This window comes from Oncorhynchus tshawytscha, linkage group LG04 (assembly GCF_018296145.1).
Source record: "Oncorhynchus tshawytscha isolate Ot180627B linkage group LG04, Otsh_v2.0, whole genome shotgun sequence".
NCBI lineage: Eukaryota > Metazoa > Chordata > Actinopteri > Salmoniformes > Salmonidae > Oncorhynchus > Oncorhynchus tshawytscha.
Genome location: NC_056432.1, coordinates 42,698,371 through 42,716,588, shown reverse-complemented (window position 1 = coordinate 42,716,588; position 18,218 = coordinate 42,698,371). Strand labels below are relative to the sequence as shown.

The window sequence follows — 18,218 nt, the reverse complement described above, 5'->3', positions numbered from 1 at the left end:
GAAACGCTATTTCCGCTAACTCACATCCGTTACACTCACCCCCCTTTCGACCTCCTCCTTTTCCGCAGCAACCAGTGATCCGGGTCAACAGCATCAATGTAACAGTACAACTTTTGACCGTCCCCTCGCCCATACCCGGGTGCGAACCAGGGACCCTCTGCACACATCAACAATAGTCACCCTAGAAGCATCGTTACCCATCGCTCCACAAAAGCCGCGGCCCTTGCAGAGCAAGGGGAAACACTACTTCAAGGTCTCAGAGCAAGTGACGTCACCGATTGAAACGCTATTTAGCGCGTACCACCGCTAACTAAGCTAGCGTTTCACATCCGTTACACAGACACTCAACTAGTCTAAAGAAGGCTCGTTTTATTGCTTCTTTAATAAGCACAAAAGTTTTCAGCTGTGATAACATAATTGCAAAAGGCTTTTATAATGATCAATTCGCCTTTTAAAATGATAAACTTGGATTAGCTAACACAACGTGCCATTGGAACACAGGAGTGATGGTTGCTGATAATGGGCCTATGTAGATATTCTATAAGACATCAGCCGTTTCCAGCTACAATTGTCATTTATAACATTAACAATGTCTACACTGTATTTCTGATCAATTTTATGTTATTTTAATGGAAGAATTATGCTTTTCTTTCAAAAACAAGGACATTTCTAAGTGACCCCAAACTTTGGGGCAAAAAAGTATTTAGTCAGCCACCAATTGTGCAAGTTCTCTCACTTAAAAAGATGAGAGAGGCCTGTAATTTTCATCAAAGGTACACTTCAACAGACAAAATTTGAAAATAAATCCAGAAAATCACACTGTAGGATTTTTAATGAATTTATTTGCAAATTATGGTGGAAAATAAGTATTTGGTCACCTACAAACAAGCAAGATTTCTGGCTCTCACAGACCTGTAACTTCTTCTTTAAGAGGCTCCTCTGTCCTCCAATCGTTACCTGTATTAATGGCAACTGTTTGAACTTGTTATCAGTATAAAAGACACCTGTCCACAACCTCAAACAGTCACACTCCAAACTCCACTATGGCCAAGACCAAAGAGCTATCAAAGGACACCAGAAATAAAATTGTAGACCTGCACCAGGCTGGGAAGGCTGAATCTGCAATAGGTAAGCAGCTTGGTTTGAAGAAATCAACTGTGGGAGCAATTGTTAGGAAATGGAAGACATACAAGACCACTGATAATCTCCCTCAATCTGGGGCTCCACGCAAGATCTCACCCCGTGGGGTCAAAATGAACACAAGAACTGTGAGCAAAAATCCCAGAACCACACGGGGGGACCTAGTGAATGACCTGCAGAGAGCTGGGACCAAAGTAACAAGACCTACCATCAGTAACACACTACGCCGCCACGGACTCAAATCCTGCAGTGCCAGACGTGTCCCCCTGCTTAAGACAGTACATGTCCAGGCCCGTCTGAAGTTTGCTAGAGAGCATTTGGATGATCCAGAGGAAGATTGGGAGAATGTCATATGGTCAGATGAAACCAAAATATAACTTTTTGGTAAAAACTCAACTCGTCGTGTTTGGAGGACAAAAAATGCTGAGTTGCATCCAAAGAACACCATACCTACTGTGAAGCATGGGGGTGGAAACATCATGCTTTGGGTCTGTTTTTTGCAAAGGGACCAGGACGACTGATCCGTGTAAAGGAAAGAATGGGGCCATGTATCGTGAGATTTTGAGTGAAAACCTCCTTCCATCAGCAAGGGCATTGAAGATGAAACGTGGCTGGCTCTTTCAGCATGACAATGATCCCAAACACACCGCCCGGGCAATGAAGGAGTGGCTTCGTAAGAAGCATTTCAAGGTCCTGGAGTGGCCTAGCCAGTCTCCAGATCTCAACCCCATAGAAAATTTTTGGAGGGAGTTGAAAGTCCGTGTTGCCCAGCAACAGCCCCAAAACATCACTGCTCTAGAGGAGATCTGCATGGAGGAATGGGCCAAAATACCAGCAACAGTGTGTGAAAACCTTGTGAAGACTTACAGAAAACGTTTGACCTCTGTCATTGCCAACAAGGGTATATAACAAAGTATTGAGATAAACTTTGGTTATTGACCAAATACTTATTTTCCACCATAATTTGCAAATAAATTCATTAAAAATCCTACAATGAGATTTTCTGGATTTTTTTCCTCATTTTATCTGTCATAGTTGAAGTGTACCTATGATGAAAATTACAGGCCTCTCTCATATTTTTAAGTGGGAGAACTTGCACAATTGGTGGCTGACTAAATACTTTTTTGCCCCACTGTATAAAAAATGCGATATTTCAGTTGCAAAAAATTCTAAAATCTTGTTGTCTGTCTGTTTATGGTACAATAACATTTTTAAAATCATCCATCTACCTTGAGGATCTGTTTAGACAATTTGCACATTCAGATAAAAATTACTGTTAATTCATATCATCAGTTCTGGTGAGTATGCAGGCCATGGAAGAACTGGGACATTTTCAGGATCCACGAATTGTGTAAAGATCCTTGCGACATGGGATTGTGCATCATCATGCTGAAACATGAGGTGATGGCGGCGGATGAATGGTATAACAATGGGCCTCAGGATCTCGTCACGGTATTTCTGTGCATTCAAATTGCCATTGATAAAATGCAATTGTGTTCGTTGTCCGTAGCTTATGCCTGCCCATACCATAACCCCACCGCCACCATGGGGCACTCTATTCATAACGTTGATATCAGTAAACCGCTCGCCCACACAATGCCATTCACGTGGTCTGCAGTTGTGAGGTCAGTTAGACGTGCTGTCAAATGATCTAAAACAACATTCGAGGCGGCTTATGGTAGAGAAATTAACATTAAATGATCTGGCAACAGCTCTGGTGGACATTCATGCAGTTAGCATGCCAATTGTGTGCTCCCTCAAAACTTGACTCCCTGAAAAAACTGAACATTTTAGAGTGGTCGGTTATTGTTCCCAGCACAAGGTGCACCTGTGTAATCATCATGCTGTTTAATCAGCTTCTTGATATGCCAGACCTGTCAGATGGATGGATTATCTTGGCAAAGGAGAAATGCTCAATAACAAGCATGTAAACAAATTTGTACACAAAGTTTGAGAGAAATACATTTTTTTGTGAGTATGGAACATTTCTGGGATCTTCTATTTCAGCTCATGAAACAAGGGACCAACACTTTAGACATGTTGCGTTTATATTTAGGTTCAGCATAAAAACTATCAAATCAAAGTGTTGGGAAATATTTAGGCTGTTCCACTAAGACCTAAAACGAAAAAATGTCATAAAGTAATTGGAATCTCAGAAGGTACAGAGCACAGAGGTGATGTACAATTAATAGGGTTTATCTGTATACCTTGATGGAGCGCTGCTGTGGGTGGATGCAGTGCGTTGGGAGATGTAGGGGTACTGCTTTGGATCCAGTTTGTCCTCAATGGCATCCTGTAGAGAGACATCATTAGGTCAGTGGACTAACCATACCCCGGCTCAACCCAAACCCTAACCCTAGCTTTACGTCCATACCCTGGCTCAACCCTAAAAGCGAGAGACCATTTCTTCCATGCCAGTCTTAACCCACACTAAATTAATGTATGTTAGACCCTACTAACAAATTGATCATGTATATAACAGTCTACAACTTATAGAATAATTTGTATGTTCAAGATTATGACTAAAGTATTCTACCCTGAAACCATTTAATTGTATGAAATGTGTTAGAGTCATAATTCAATCATGTGTTGGCCATTGTGTTGCTATTTTGCAATATGAGCTGGGTATAGTTGAGACATTCAAGGCCAACTGAACTGTCGACTTGTGATAACTCTGAAACCAATGTGTGTGTGTGTGTGTGTATCTGTGTGTGTGTGTGTGTGTGTGCGCGTGTGATAAAAAGATTGTGTTCTCATTTTGAAGTCAGACCGCTCTCTGAATAAAGTATTGATCTATTGCAGACTGGGACTTTGTCTAATTCTTCATTAACCAGGGCCTTACAACCTCTGGGAATTGGTCAAAGCTATAGTGATAGTTGAGAAAAACCATTGGGATACAAATTCTCGTGACAACAACAGCAGGCTGGACTTGCCTCCATGATGTCCTTGATGAGAGGGGTCCATCGGGAGAGCTGGTAGGTCTGTTCACTCACTCGCTCCTTCCGGTCAGTCTTTTTCACTTTGCGGGTTGGGTTCCCCTAGGAAGTTCAGTAGATGATTGACACACTGAAACACTATTCAGTTGGACCCAGATAGCATATAAACACTGCAGATATCATATTTATGCCACTATCCCAAAATGGATCCCCAATCCACATGTTAAAATGTTTTACTAGTGTGTGAGAGAGTTGTGAGATAGTTCCACAATGGTTCATGGGTCATATTCATTGGGGCACACTGTAGAAAAACATAACAAAACATTTTACAACAGAAAACAAGAGTTGCTTGTTGGACAAGTTAGCTAGTAGTTCCTCCCTGTTTCAGTCCATTTTCTTCTGTTCAGTGCCTAATGATTATATGTCCTGGTGTTACTAAAGTATGGTACTAAAGGATCTCACCTCTAAGATGATGGGCATGCCCATATGGGCCATGTTGGCGATGATGTCACTGTCCTCAGGAGGGATGTTAGCATGCTGGAGGAGCTTACAGAGGTTCTCCTCCGAAACACCTGACACACACGCATGCACAAACACAGACATGGACACATGCACATGCCCAGAAAAACACACACATGCGTGAAAACATGCACAGACATGCACAAACATGCACACACCCACACAACAAAATCTGAATTGTAATGGTAACAGAGAAGTGGAGTCATGTACATCGTAAAATACAGACACACAGAAAATAGATTTCTCTCTCACCGTTCTTCATGAAGATGTACAGCAGGATTATGCGGATCTTGTCGAAGACAGTGACATCTTTATCCAGCAGGACGGGTACGATGGCCCTCATGGGGTCCTTGATCTTCTCCCCCTCTGCATCTGTACCCATCGCTAGATCCTGGGGTAGGGCAAGACAGTTGGAGGGGCACGGGGTGGATTAGAGGATGAGAGATCTAACAGATATACAAAACATTAGGAACACCTGCTCTTTCCATGACATAGACTGACCAGGTGAATCCAGGTGAAAGCTATGATCCCTTATTGATGTCACTTGTTAAATCCACTTCCAATCAGTGTAGATGAAGGGAAGGAGACAGGTTAAAGAAGGATTGTTAAGCCTTGAGACAATTGAGTAATGGATTGTGTATGTATGCCATAATTATTATTTTGGATTTGTTGGGTTTGTAGGTGCGCTCGTCTCCATGCCAGTCGGGTCGGCCGGCCGTCAAATGGATATAAAGAACTCACTAAAGACTAAAGGTCTCTTGGAAAATTATTTTGTTTCCCTTTGGTCCCTATTAAGTATGAGGGCAGGGGCATTATTGGCTCCGCCGACCAGTGGCTCTGCATACACATTCTTTGTGTTGAGCACCTACCTGTAGTGGTTTGTATGGGTCTATTCTGTTTGGATTTTCACATTGATGTGGTGACTGGGTGCCTGTCCACTTTCAGCATAAAGATTCCAAATTCCAAAGATCCCTCTCTTTTCCTCCTCATAAATGATTCAATTTATTAGCCGTATGTTTTTTATGTTGGTGCTGAGAACTCAGTTGGGGAAAATGACTCGAGCTGGTCAGACGCGCATCATAATATGGCCCGAATAATCAAGATTGATAGATTAATGTGCCACTATAGCCTCGCCCTGGCTCTCAGACTGGGATTCAAATATTGAGAGGTGGTTCTGTTTGATTTTGCTGACTATAATATGAAGCCGAATGGGATTTGCCCTGGTATTTGATTAAGAAGCCAGCAATGAGCTTGTTAATTAAGGGAAGTTTGATACATTTTCTTTTCTCCTTCCCAGCCCACTATTATTATTATTATTATGATGACTTTATCATTAGTATTATTAGGTTATAATGAATTAAATAGGCTAGTAAATTACTTGTCAGCTAATGGTTTTGCTGACTGAACGAACTATGAATGCCGTTTTAATTGCCCTAATTCCATTTGGGAAAAGGCCTCTGGGAAGGTAGACCGTACCAGGGTAGCTAACGGTAAAATCTAAACGTTTATTTGGACTAATGAACGCAATGGAAGATGCTCATAGGAGACGATGGCCTAGACAACGTTAAATCTATCTCCAAATGCGGTCAATATATCGTCGCGTTGTCAATTTTCAATGGGTTACCTTAAGCATGGTTTCATACGTAGTGAACATAATTTAAGGTTAGAAATGGGGAGGATTGAACGGTTTGGTGAAACTAATGATTTCCATTTTCAAGACTCCACCTCCCCTGTGGCTTAACCAATCAGTATAACGTACTGATTCAGTCTTTGTCAGGTGTTTTTATTCTGTGATGTAATGTTGGCTGTATACGGTGTGTTTATGTTTTCCTTTATCTTAATATTGTCCAAACGTGAAATATTCTCAGTTAGTTCTCATTGCTCTTTCACTGCATGTTGCGAATCCTGTAACATCAGCAAACCCCAACGAGTGATTTAAAAAATAACTACTATTCATTTGAAAGGAATTAATTTGCCTATCAAATGTACAAAAGTATTGGCTCAGTTTACAAAAAGAAAAGGTACAGAAAAGGTATAGGACTTCCTCCAAACAGCCCTTTTTAAAGAATTACAAGCTGCAAGATCAGCATTAAACAAACGGTTTACAGACAAAGCAGAAGCATCTATTTCCCAGTCTGGGCACAGATTATAGGAACAGGAAAATAAGACAAGTCGACGGGCAAAGAAGAGAACTTCACCAGACGCTATACTTTCAATTAAAAGGATCAAACTACAGACTCCAGCAATCATCTGTCTGACGTACAACACTTTCTCGATAAACTATGTCTCTCCCAACAATACATGTGGGAGACAGAGAATTATTACGCAAGGAGATATCCAAAGACGAAATACAAGAGATGATTCAAACCCTTAAAGATGGGAAACCCCCAGGACATGATGGGTTTGGACCAGAGTTTTATCGGAATGGTCAAGGTTTCATAACGGAACCCCTTCTCAAAATGTATACAGACTACTTTGCCAGGGGCGAACTCCCTCCCACTTTAAGCCATACTAATATTGATGAAGACTGCTCTAACTATAGGCTGGTGTCCCTTATTAGTGTAGACAGTAAGATCTTAGCCAGGGGACTAGAAAGATTTCTACAAACTTGAATAAAGCCGGACCAAACTGGTTTTATAACGCAAAGACATTCATTCGTGCTTCTACACCTGCATTGCTTGCTGTTTGGGGTTTTAGGCTGGGTTTCTGTACAGCACTTTGAGATATCAGCTGATGTACGAAGGGCTATATAAATAAATTTGATTTTGATTTGATTTTTGATTTGATTTACAAATATCAGTCATTAGCATAATACAACATTGTGAGCAATCAAAACATTGAGCAGTGTCTCTATCGTTGGATGCCGAGAAAGCATTTGACCGAGTAGAATGGCCATGCCTATTTAAAGGACTCCACCGCTTTAAAATTGGAGAGAATTTCGATAACCAGATCAAGTTGCCCCATAGGCTGCTGTGATAACAAACGGAATGCAGTCACCCACTTTATTTTTGAGTAGAGGGACATGTGAGGGTTGCCCACTGTCACCTCTGTTATTTTCCTTGGTATTAGAGCCCCTGGCAGAGGCTATACGTACCCAGGATGGTCTTACAGGTGGCAAGATTGGAAAACAAAACTCACATTATATCTCTATATGCAGATTATAGTTAGCTATTTATTTCTTATTGACTTAAGAGGTATAGATTTTTTTTTGGCTTCAAAATATTTTAATAAATCAGAAACTATGACACTAGGGAGCTTGAGTGACAACAATTTGAATGACTTCCAATTCAATTGGACAAAAAATGGTTTTGTTTATCTTCGTATAAAAATGTTGAATAAACTTCACAACCTGTCTAACAGCAACTTTGCACCTGTACTTAGGGCAGACATAGATAGGTGGATGGACTTTCCATTATCATGGTTGGCTAGAATTCATCTGACTAAAATGAATGTTTTCTCTTAGACTTCATATGGCACTGTAAACTGCAGCTACCATATAATTTAAAAGGCTTAGCACTACCTAATTTGCTATTTTATAAATGGGCATGTCATGCTTGCATAATTGCAGAATGGTTAAGAGATTAACATTGCACTAATTGGGTCAGTAACGACTCCTGCTTCACATCTCCATACTCATTAATCAGTGTTATGACTGAGAGCATCCTGTCGGGCTGTATCACCGCCTGGTACGGCAACTGCTCCGCCCACAACCGTAAGGCTCTCCAGAGGGTAGTGAGGTCTGCACAACGCATCACCGGGGGCAAATTACCTGCCCTCCAGGACACCTACACCACTTGATGTCACAGGAAGGCCATAAAGATCATCAAGGACAACAACCACCCGAGCCACTGCCTGTTCTCCCCGCTATCATCCAGAAGGCGAGGTCAGTACAGGTGTATCAAAGCAGGGACCGAGAGACTGAAAAATAGCTTCTTTAACAGGCCATCAGACTGTTAAACAGCCACCACTAACATTGAGTGGCTGCTGCCAACATACTAACTCAACTCTAGCCACTTTAATAATGTAAAAATGTATCACTAGCCACTTTAAACAATGCCACTTCATAATGTTTACATACCCTACATTACTCATCTCATATGTATATACTGTACTCTACTGTACTCTATACCATCAACATACATTATTGTTTAATTCAATTTCACATAATTGTTTCGTATTTCATTTCAGATTTGTTACATGTAATCGTTTGGTTCAACCTTAATGTGTAACGAGCATCATCAATGGGGGAAAATAGTAGGTGTAAGCTAATAAGCTGTAGAAAGAATATATCCGTTTATAAGACTTGTTCATAAAAGAAAGAATTGTTCATAAGAAGGGCCTGAGATCAAAGTCAACATTCAGACCAATCAGGGGTCAATGTTTTTAGATAGGATATCCAGTAAGCCTCCCTTTGTAGTAGTCGGATCTCGATGTTACCTCCTCTCCTTGGTAGAGCAACATGCTCAATGCCTGTGTATTTGAGGGAGGAGATGGGATGGTTAGCTTCAACAAAGTGAGCTGCTACTGGATAGTCAATGTTCTTACACCTGATTGAGCTGCGGTATTCAGCTATGCGTTGTTTTAATTGTCTTTTCATTTGTCCTACGTAGGCTTTTCCTAATGAACAGGTGATGAGATAGATTACTCCTTTGATCTTGCATGAGATGACACCCCTAACAGGGATTTTTCGACCTGTATGTGGGTGTCTGAAGAAAGACGTTTTTATAGTGCTATTGCACTGTGCGCATGAGCCACATTTGTAGTTCCCATTTGGGACAGGTGTCAAGAGTGTCTGAGTGGGCATGTCAGATCTCACCTAGCTATCTCCAATATTGCGACCACGCTTATAGACCACCAGTGGGGGTTCCTTGAAGAGGTGTGCAATTTTTATGTCTGATTGCAGAATATGCCAGTGCTTTTTCAGTATTGCTTTCATTTTCTCCGAACCCTTGGTGTACTTAGTGCAAAAGACAGTTGCGTTGTTTTTCTTCTTTGGTTGAGTTTTTAGTAATTCCTCTCTTGGTTTTTGAGATATTTTCATCATTGCAGCATCAAGAGTTTTGTCCTTGTAGCCTCCCATTTTGAATGTATCTGTCTTTTTTTTAGCATTGCTGTCAAAATATGTCTGGTGGCCTCAGATTTGTTCAACCCTGCATAACTGGCTATATGGTAGACCCTTCTTGGGGGGAAGGGGATGCATACTATCTGCACACAGCAAGGTATTGCGTTCTGTGGGCTTTATGTGGAAGTCTGTGTGTAATGCATCATTCACTTTGATAATCCATAAGTCCAAGTAGTTTATTTTTCTCTCATCAGTCAGCATGGTGAATTTGAGGTATTCAGACCTCTCGTTTAGTAGAGTTTGGAGTTAATTTAGTTCCTGGTGACTTCCTTCCCAGAGCACAAAAACATAATCTATGTATCTCTTCCATAGGAGTATTTTAGAAAGTCAGGGGTGTGTCTCTGTTTTTATAAAGGAGTGCTTCCTCAAATTGTCCCACATACAGGTTTGCATAGTTGGGGGAAAAGGGGGAGCCCATGGCTACACCCCGAATTTGAAGGAAAAGTCTGACTCAAAGACAAAGTAATTATCGGATAATACCAGTTCAGTAAGTTGTAAGATGCAACCATTGGATGGGGCAAGGGTAGAGTCTCTCTGCTGAAGGAAGTGTTGCAGCGCCTGCAAGCCTCCTGTGTGTGGGATGTTAGTGTACATGCTCTCCACATCAAAAGTGGCCAGCAGGGTGCCCTCTGGTATCCTTCCTAAGCCCTCTATCAATGAGATCATGTGACTAGTGTCTTTGGCATAAGATGGGAGATTCTCAACCATCGGTTTAATGTGGTAATCCACAAATTTAGAAATGTTGGATGTCACAGAGTAGATTGCTGCTACAATGGGTCTACCTGGAGGAGGAGACACTTGTTTGTGTAATTTAGCGACTGTATAGAAAGTTGGTATCTTGGGAAATTTCACACATAGAAACTCAACTTATTTGTTGGTGATTTGTCCTGATTCTAAACAGCTTTCCACTGTGGATGAGATATTATACTGGAATTCTAGGGTAGGGTCACAATTCAGTTTGCGATAAAAGTCACCTTTAGATAGTTGTTGGCGACATTCATTCACATAGTCACATTTGTTTTGTATCTTTATTTTATGAACAAGTCTTATAAATGTATATATTCTTTCTACAGATTATTAGCGTACACCTAATACGTTCCCCCTGTTGATGATGCTCATTATACATTAAGGTTGAACCAAACGATTACATGTAACAAATATTAAATTAAATACGAAACAATTATGTGAAATTGAATTAAACAATAATGTATGTTGATGCTAATATGATGTATAATATTCAGTTATGTTTCTATATGATAACAATAGCGTAATATATTTAATATGCCATAAACTATTGTTTTTTTAACAGTTTCACTCATTTATTTTAATTAACTTAATCATTATGACACACCCCTCACTACTGCCATTGGTTGCACTAATTGCACTGTTTGTCTACATAACCTGGTTCAAGTATTCATGACATTACCCTGAGGAAGGCACAGTGCTGCCGAAAAGTTGGTAAATACCCATTAAATTGATGGGAGTTAATATATGGAGTGTGTGACTTTCTTTATTTTGATAGTCTATGTAAGGAACATTAAAAAAATAATAGTGATAATGAAATGAATGTTATATTTTTTGGGATTAAAGTCATTAAAAATGAAGAGCAGAGAATGGAAATGGAATGTATAAGTCTTATTGTTTTGGCTATGTTTTGGTGTTTGTTGGTCATGCTATGTTTTGGTGTTTGTTGGTTATGCTATGTTTTGGTGTTTGTTGGTTATGCTGTTTTGGTGTTTGTTGGTTATGCTGTTTTGGTGTTTGTTGGTTATGCTGTTTTGGTGTTTGTGGTTTGTTTTGGTGTTTGTTGGTCATGCTATGTTTTGTTTGTGTCATTGCTTGTTTTGTGTTTGTTGGTCATGCTATGTTTTGGTGTTTGTTGGTCATGCTATGTTTTGGTGTTTGTTGGTCATGCTATGTTTTGGTGTTTGTTGGTCATGCTATGTTTTGGTGTTTGTTGGTCATGCTATGTTTTGGTGTTTGTTGGTTATGCTATGTTTTGGTGTTTGTTGGTTATGCTATGTTTTGGTGTTTGTTGGTTATGCTATGTTTTGGTGTTTGTTGGTTATGCTATGTTTTGGTGTTTGTTGGTTATGCTATGTTTTGGTGTTTGTTGGTTATGCTATGTTTTGGTGTTTGTTGGTTATGCTATGTTTTGGTGTTTGTTGGTTATGCTTGTTTTGGTGTTTGTTGGTTATGCTATGTTTTGGTGTTTGTTGGTTATGCTATGTTTTGGTGTTTGTTGGCTTGGTCATGCTATGTTTTGGTGTTTATGCTATGTTTTGGTGTTTGTTGGTTATGCTATGTTTTGGTGTTTGTTGGTTATGCTATGTTTTGGTGTTTGTTGGTTATGCTATGTTTTGGTGTTTGTTGGTTATGCTATGTTTTGGTGTTTGTTGGTTATGCTATGTTTTGGTGTTTGTTGGTTATGCTATGTTTTGGTGTTTGTTGGTTATGCTATGTTTTGGTGTTTGTTGGTTATGCTATGTTTTGGTTGGTTTGCTATGTTTTGGTGTTTGTTGGTCATGCTATGTTTTGGTGTTTGTTGGTCATGCTATGTTTTGGTGTTTGTTGGTTTATGTTTTGGTGTTTGTTGGTTATGCTATGTTTTGGTGTTTGTTGGTTATGCTATGTTTTGGTGTTTGTTGGTTATGCTATGTTTTGGTGTTTGTTGGTTTGCTATGTTTTGGTGTTTGTTGGTCATGCTATGTTTTGGTGTTTGTTTTGGTGTTTGTTGGTCATGCTTGTTTTGGTGTTTGTTGGTCATGCTATGTTTTGGTGTTTGTTGGTCATGCTTTTTTGGTGTTTGTTGGTTATGCTATGTTTTGGTGTTTGTTGGTTATGCTATGTTTTGGTGTTTGTTGGTTATGCTATGTTTTGGTGTTTGTTGGTTATGCTATGTTTTGGTGTTTGTTGGTTATGCTATGTTTTGGTGTTTGTTGGTTATGCTATGTTTTGGTGTTTGTTGGTTATGCTATGTTTTGGTGTTTGCTATGTTTTGGTTTTGTTGGTTATGCTATGCTATGTTTTGGTGTTTGTTGGTTATGCTATGTTTTGGTGTTTGTTGGTTATGCTATGTTTTGGTGTTTGTTGGTTATGCTATGTTTTGGTGTTTGTTGGTTATGCTATGTTTTGGTGTTTGTTGGTTATGCTATGTTTTGGTGTTTGTTGGTTATGCTATGTTTTGCGTTACCTTGTTTCATTTTGGAATTCAAATATATGTACAATCTCTTTACGATGTTGACCTGAAACAAGGAAAATTATATAATAACAATAATAGTTGAAAAAGATGTATCTAAGAATGGTCCCACCACCCAAAGGACATCCAGCCAACTTAACACAACTGTGGGAAGCATTGGAGTCAACATGGGGCCAGCATCCCTGTGGAACGCTTTCGACACCTTGTAGAGACCATGCCCCGACGAATTGAGGCTGTTCTGAGGGCAAAAGGGGGTGCAACTCAATATTAATGTTTTGTACACTCAGGTTATATCCTGTATAGTGTATTTTAATAGCCCGAGTGCTAGTCTATTTGTGCTATAATGCCAACTCCCTGTCACTTGTTGTTTGGCTTGACAATAACAGCAATGGAGTTGGCAAGAGTTCAAACAGATCACAAACATTTCACTTAAATGTATTCCAATTCCCTGGGCTCCCTGGTTATTCTGTTACCTGCTCAACACGACACAGCTTGTCCACCGTGCCCTGATATCGGTTCATACAGTCTTCAGCCAGGTGGAGGTGGGTAGAGTACTGAAACACAGGGAGGGGTGGATTCATTAGTGTACACAGTAGCAAAATCAATTTGCAGCCCGAAAAAAGGAAACAAGCATTTCTTATTGGACAACGTCAAGGTAGTCCCTCCGCGTTTCAGTCAATTGTCTCCCATTTGGTGTCACATTCATAGTCTTAATAGTCCACAGTGAAGGTCTTCTATGTGTTATATTGCATAGCTGCCTGGGGAACCAGTTGTCTGTCTGAGCATGTTGGGTGTATTATTTCTGTGCTGGGACATCCATACAGTATCATATGGCTCATCATGCTTACCTTGCTTAGCTCTTTCTGATACTGCGGCATCTTCTTCAGCATCTGAGACAAGTCTTTCATTGTGGTCTGTAGCAAACCCAGAACAGCACATCACTGTTAGACACATACAGCAGTCTATACAGTACAGAGGGTTACGAAGGACACATCGCAGTTCAATAATGCAGTAGGTCGGTAGGACTAATAAAGACTGAGTTGCATGTACCTTCTCTCCTGTGTTCATCTTTTTGGTGGCTGAGAATTCTTTGAGGGAGCGGGTCACAGCCCTGTTTGAATGTGTGAGAGGGATAGATTAAAAAAGAGATAAATAAAAGACCTTTACAGGGCAGCAGGGCTTCCGTGCGTCTGTGTGTCCGTGCATGTATGTGTGTGAGAACCACGGGAGCATCCTATTTTTTAAAGACTTACGTGGTGACTTCGGCAATATGCTTGTGTCTGAGACTCATCCACAGGTCATCATCCTCATCCAGCAACACCGCCTTCTCCTTGACCTCCCCCATTCCACTGGTGTCATACCTGACAGACAGAGACAGAGCAAGAGAGCAAGAGACGAAAGCGAGAGTAGAGAGAAACAGGGAACAGAGTCAAACACAGAGAGATGTACAACATAAACGCTCATAACAGCAAAGATTGATATGCTCAAATGTTTACTTAGAACTAAATAGGAAGCTACCGAACAAGATGACAATTCCTATCCAAACAAAACGAGAGATGGACCTATTGCTAGGCTGTGCCAGAGATAGAGATCCTATAATTCACAGGGAAAGATATCCTATAATTCACATAGGGATAGAGATCCTATAATTCACATAGGGATAGAGATCCTATAATTCGCATAGGGATAGAGATCCTATAATTCGCATAGGGATAGAGATCCTATAATTCGCATAGGGATAGAGATCCTATATTTCGCATAGGGATAGAGATCCTATAATTCGCATAGGGATAGAGATCCTATAATTCGCATAGGGATAGAGATCCTATATTTCGCATAGGGATAGAGATCCTATAATTCACATAGGGATAGAGATCCTATAATTCACATAGGGATAGAGATCCTATAATTCGCATAGGGATAGAGATCCTATAATTCGCATAGGGATAGAGATCCTATAATTCGCATAGGGATAGAGATCCTATATGTTCTCTGTAATTCTGTGGTGCGAGGCCCAGTGCGTTGTGTGCGATGAACCCATTGCTGTGCCAGGCTGTGCCAGCGTGGGAGTGTTTACTTGTAGACGTCGTTCTCGATGCCCAGCAGGTCATAGCCCATGGCTTGGAGGGTGAGTTCATGGAGGATGGGAGAGACTGGGTCAAAGCCTCGGTCCAGAATCAGGAGTTGAGAGCGAGATTTGTCCGGACCCTAGGCAGGGCAGAGAGAAAGAGGGGGCCATATTAGCTGACAGGGACAGAGAGACAAATGGCTGGACAAAGAGTTTTACATTATGATTTGACTGTACTATTGCAGTTTCATAACCTCCAAAACGTCATGACGATCTACAATAGATTTAACTATTTCATTATTGTGAATGATACATTGATTTGACATAATGACATGTTTCACTGTAACCTAAAGGATAAAACACACCGTGCTGGCGAATGGGTAAAAGCAGCGGGTGACTGACCTATCGTACTTGTTTGATACCGTATTTATATTACAGTAGGTGTACTGTAATATGAAATAGAGAATTGTACTTGCAACCAAGCTGCCTGTAAGATACTGTCAAATTCACAGAAATCCCTTTACAGTGTGTGTTATATCAGTTAAATCAGTGTGGCTTGTTGGTTGGCTGCTCTCCTGCCTCACCTCTCCCATGGTGGGGTCGTCTGCCTTGTAGCCGTCTAGCTTGTCCTGCAGGAGCTGAGCCAGAGTGGCACAGTCTTTGTACTCCCTGAGTCAAGGCAACAGAGTGGGCAACAAACAGGCTGTTAGCTTTCCATCACACGTACAGAAGACTGACTCCTTCTAAGAATCCTCTCAGAGGAGGATGAATAGGCTATGTCCCAATCCACAAGGATGCTATGTTTGGAGGTAGGTAGCTGCCTTGGGATTGATACATAGCCTATACATTCTATTCTGGTCTGTCTGGGACTCAAACGAACCACCAGCCACCACTACAGAAGCCAGTATAGATGAAACCGGAGCAGTAATTGATATTGCTGTAGCTCTCTCGCTCTTTCTTACCCTCTGTATCTGATGCCAGGGTATTCCTTCAGGGTGTTGCAGAGAGTGGCGATCTGCTCAGCACAACGCGCCAACATGTTGTGCTTGATGTCAGCCTTGTAGGGGCTGTAGAAGTCCTGGAAGGCATCTGTCTTGTCCAGGGAAAACACCTAGATACACACAGAGAAATAATCAAATCAATGAAATGTATTTTATTAGGCTGTTTTTACATCAGCAGTAACAACTTGCTTTACAGTTACCCGTCCTATACACAAAAATGTTGGTCACTTTCGCAAAAATCCTAGGTTTTCCAGAAATCCTGGTTGGAATATTCCCGGAATCAGGATAGAATAAGCAAGAAATCTGTGAATCCTCCAACCAGGAATTTATGAATTTGGGCGAAATTAACAAAAGTTTGTAACCCTATCCAGTGGAGATGCAGGGCCAGACCTGCAGGTGGCACTGTAGCAGTGTGTGAGACTGTGTGGGTGAGATAATATAATCCTATTTGACTGCATTGATTCCCAAATGACTGACAATACAGTACGGTGTTGTAGGATCAGATGGGACATCTTTCATTAATTCCTCCAGCCTTGAGAAAGGCAGTTAAACCCCAACAACAACTGCTCCCTGGGCTCCGATGATGTGGACGTCAATTAAGGCAGCCCCCCCCCGTACCTCTCTGATTCAGAGAGGTTGAGTTAAATGCGGAAGACACATTTCAGTTGAATCCACTCAGTTGTGCAAATGACTATGAATCCCTTGTCCCCTTCCCATTTCTTTCCCTTATGACTGATTTCTGAAATCAAATCAAGCTTTATTTATACAGCACATTTCCGACATGGAATGCAACGCAATGTGCTTTACAGGGAAAAACAAACAAATAAAACATTTAGAAAATAAAAACTGAAATATTTACTACACAACAAACATAAGATAGGAACTAAATAATAACACAAACTGAACAACTAAAAAGCACCCTAAGGAAAAGGAAAGCAAATGTGTGTTAAAATCTATTTTAAATATGTCCACAGTTTCGGTTCCCTGGCAGGCTATTCCAGAGCTGGGGACATAATAACTAAAGGTTGCATCTCCATTCTTCTTGGTCCTAGGCTTTGGGATAGTTAAAATGCCAGCGCCAGAAGACCTGAGGGACATAATGGCTACATAACTTAAAAGCATGTCTGACATGTACTGGGGTGCGCAATCGTGGATTGATTGAAAAACCAATAGAAACATCTTAAAATTCATTCTAAAACTCACAGGCAGCCAGTGCAGAGACCTTAAAACCGGTGTAATGTGTGCTCTCTGGTCTTGGTCAGTACCCGTGCTGCAGCATTCTGTATGTTTTGAAGTTGACCAATGGCTTTCTTGGGTAGACCAGACAGGAGAGCATTTACAGTAGTCAAGCTTGCTTGTAATGAAAGCATGGATGAGTCTCTCTGTATCAGCCTGAGAGAGATTGATTTGATTTAAAATGGCCACACCTTGGCAATGTTCCTCAGGGGGTAAAAAGCTATTTTGGTCACATATCCATTTGAAATTTAGTTCAGAATCTAAAATAACACCTAGGTTTAATCTTTGATTAAAATGTGAGGCTAGATTCCCTCTGTGCTTTGGTTCCAACGATAAGTACCTCGGTCTTGTCTTGATTTAGCCAGAAGAAGTTGTAAATACAAGTATTTAAATCACTAATACAGTGTAATAATTTATCTGTGGAACTAAAATCCTCTGGTGACACAGAAATTTAGACTTACGTATCGTCTGCATAGCAGTGAAAATCAATGCTAGGCTTTCTGATAACAGTGCCAAATGCCCCATGACATACAGTAAGCGACAGTTTATTTCCAAACTAAAACTTCCTATTTCTTCTCAGCCATGCCTCCCTTCATCCACTCTACTAAACCAATAATGTGTGTCAGTCAGGCAGGCTCTCCCTTTCCCATGCACCACTGCAACCAGCACCTTCAAACACTCGAGCCCATCTGTTGACCGTCACATGACAACAATCCCTCTAGTGTGCAAACAACTTCCCGCTGTCACACAACCCTCCTCCGGCTCCCATTGGCTCCCTGGCCAGCATTTTGATGCATCCGCCAATGAGATGAGGGATTAGAGATGGACTGGGAGGAAGGGAGGCTGGGCGACGTGGCATCCCCACACACCCTTCATCTCCTTCTCATCCCCTCACCGTCCCCTGTAGGATTAATTCTAGAGGACAACAGAACAGCAGAGGATTGGAGGCACAGCAAAGCCATGGCCTGGCTAAAGCCACTCTGCTCTGGAACATTCC

General features: G+C 41.0%; 1 protein-coding gene across 4 annotated transcripts in view; it reads right to left on the bottom strand.

Annotated features, from left to right (window-relative positions):
- stxbp1b (syntaxin binding protein 1b) overlaps positions 1 to 18,218 on the bottom strand; it is a 46,747-nt gene that overhangs the window by 8,161 nt on the left and 20,368 nt on the right. For all 4 annotated transcript variants that reach the window (XM_024418180.2, XM_024418176.2, XM_024418178.1 and 1 more), the window contains exons 7-17: positions 15,947 to 16,095; positions 15,569 to 15,653; positions 14,994 to 15,124; positions 14,170 to 14,277; positions 13,967 to 14,027; positions 13,765 to 13,830; positions 13,390 to 13,470; positions 4,848 to 4,986; positions 4,539 to 4,648; positions 4,074 to 4,178; positions 3,348 to 3,433 (exon numbers count right to left, since the gene is read on the bottom strand). In XM_024418180.2, coding sequence (XP_024273948.1) covers positions 3,348 to 3,433; positions 4,074 to 4,178; positions 4,539 to 4,648; positions 4,848 to 4,986; positions 13,390 to 13,470; positions 13,765 to 13,830; positions 13,967 to 14,027; positions 14,170 to 14,277; positions 14,994 to 15,124; positions 15,569 to 15,653; positions 15,947 to 16,095 — 1,121 coding nt within the window. The remainder of the gene's footprint in view (positions 1 to 3,347; positions 3,434 to 4,073; positions 4,179 to 4,538; positions 4,649 to 4,847; positions 4,987 to 13,389; positions 13,471 to 13,764; positions 13,831 to 13,966; positions 14,028 to 14,169; positions 14,278 to 14,993; positions 15,125 to 15,568; positions 15,654 to 15,946; positions 16,096 to 18,218) is intronic.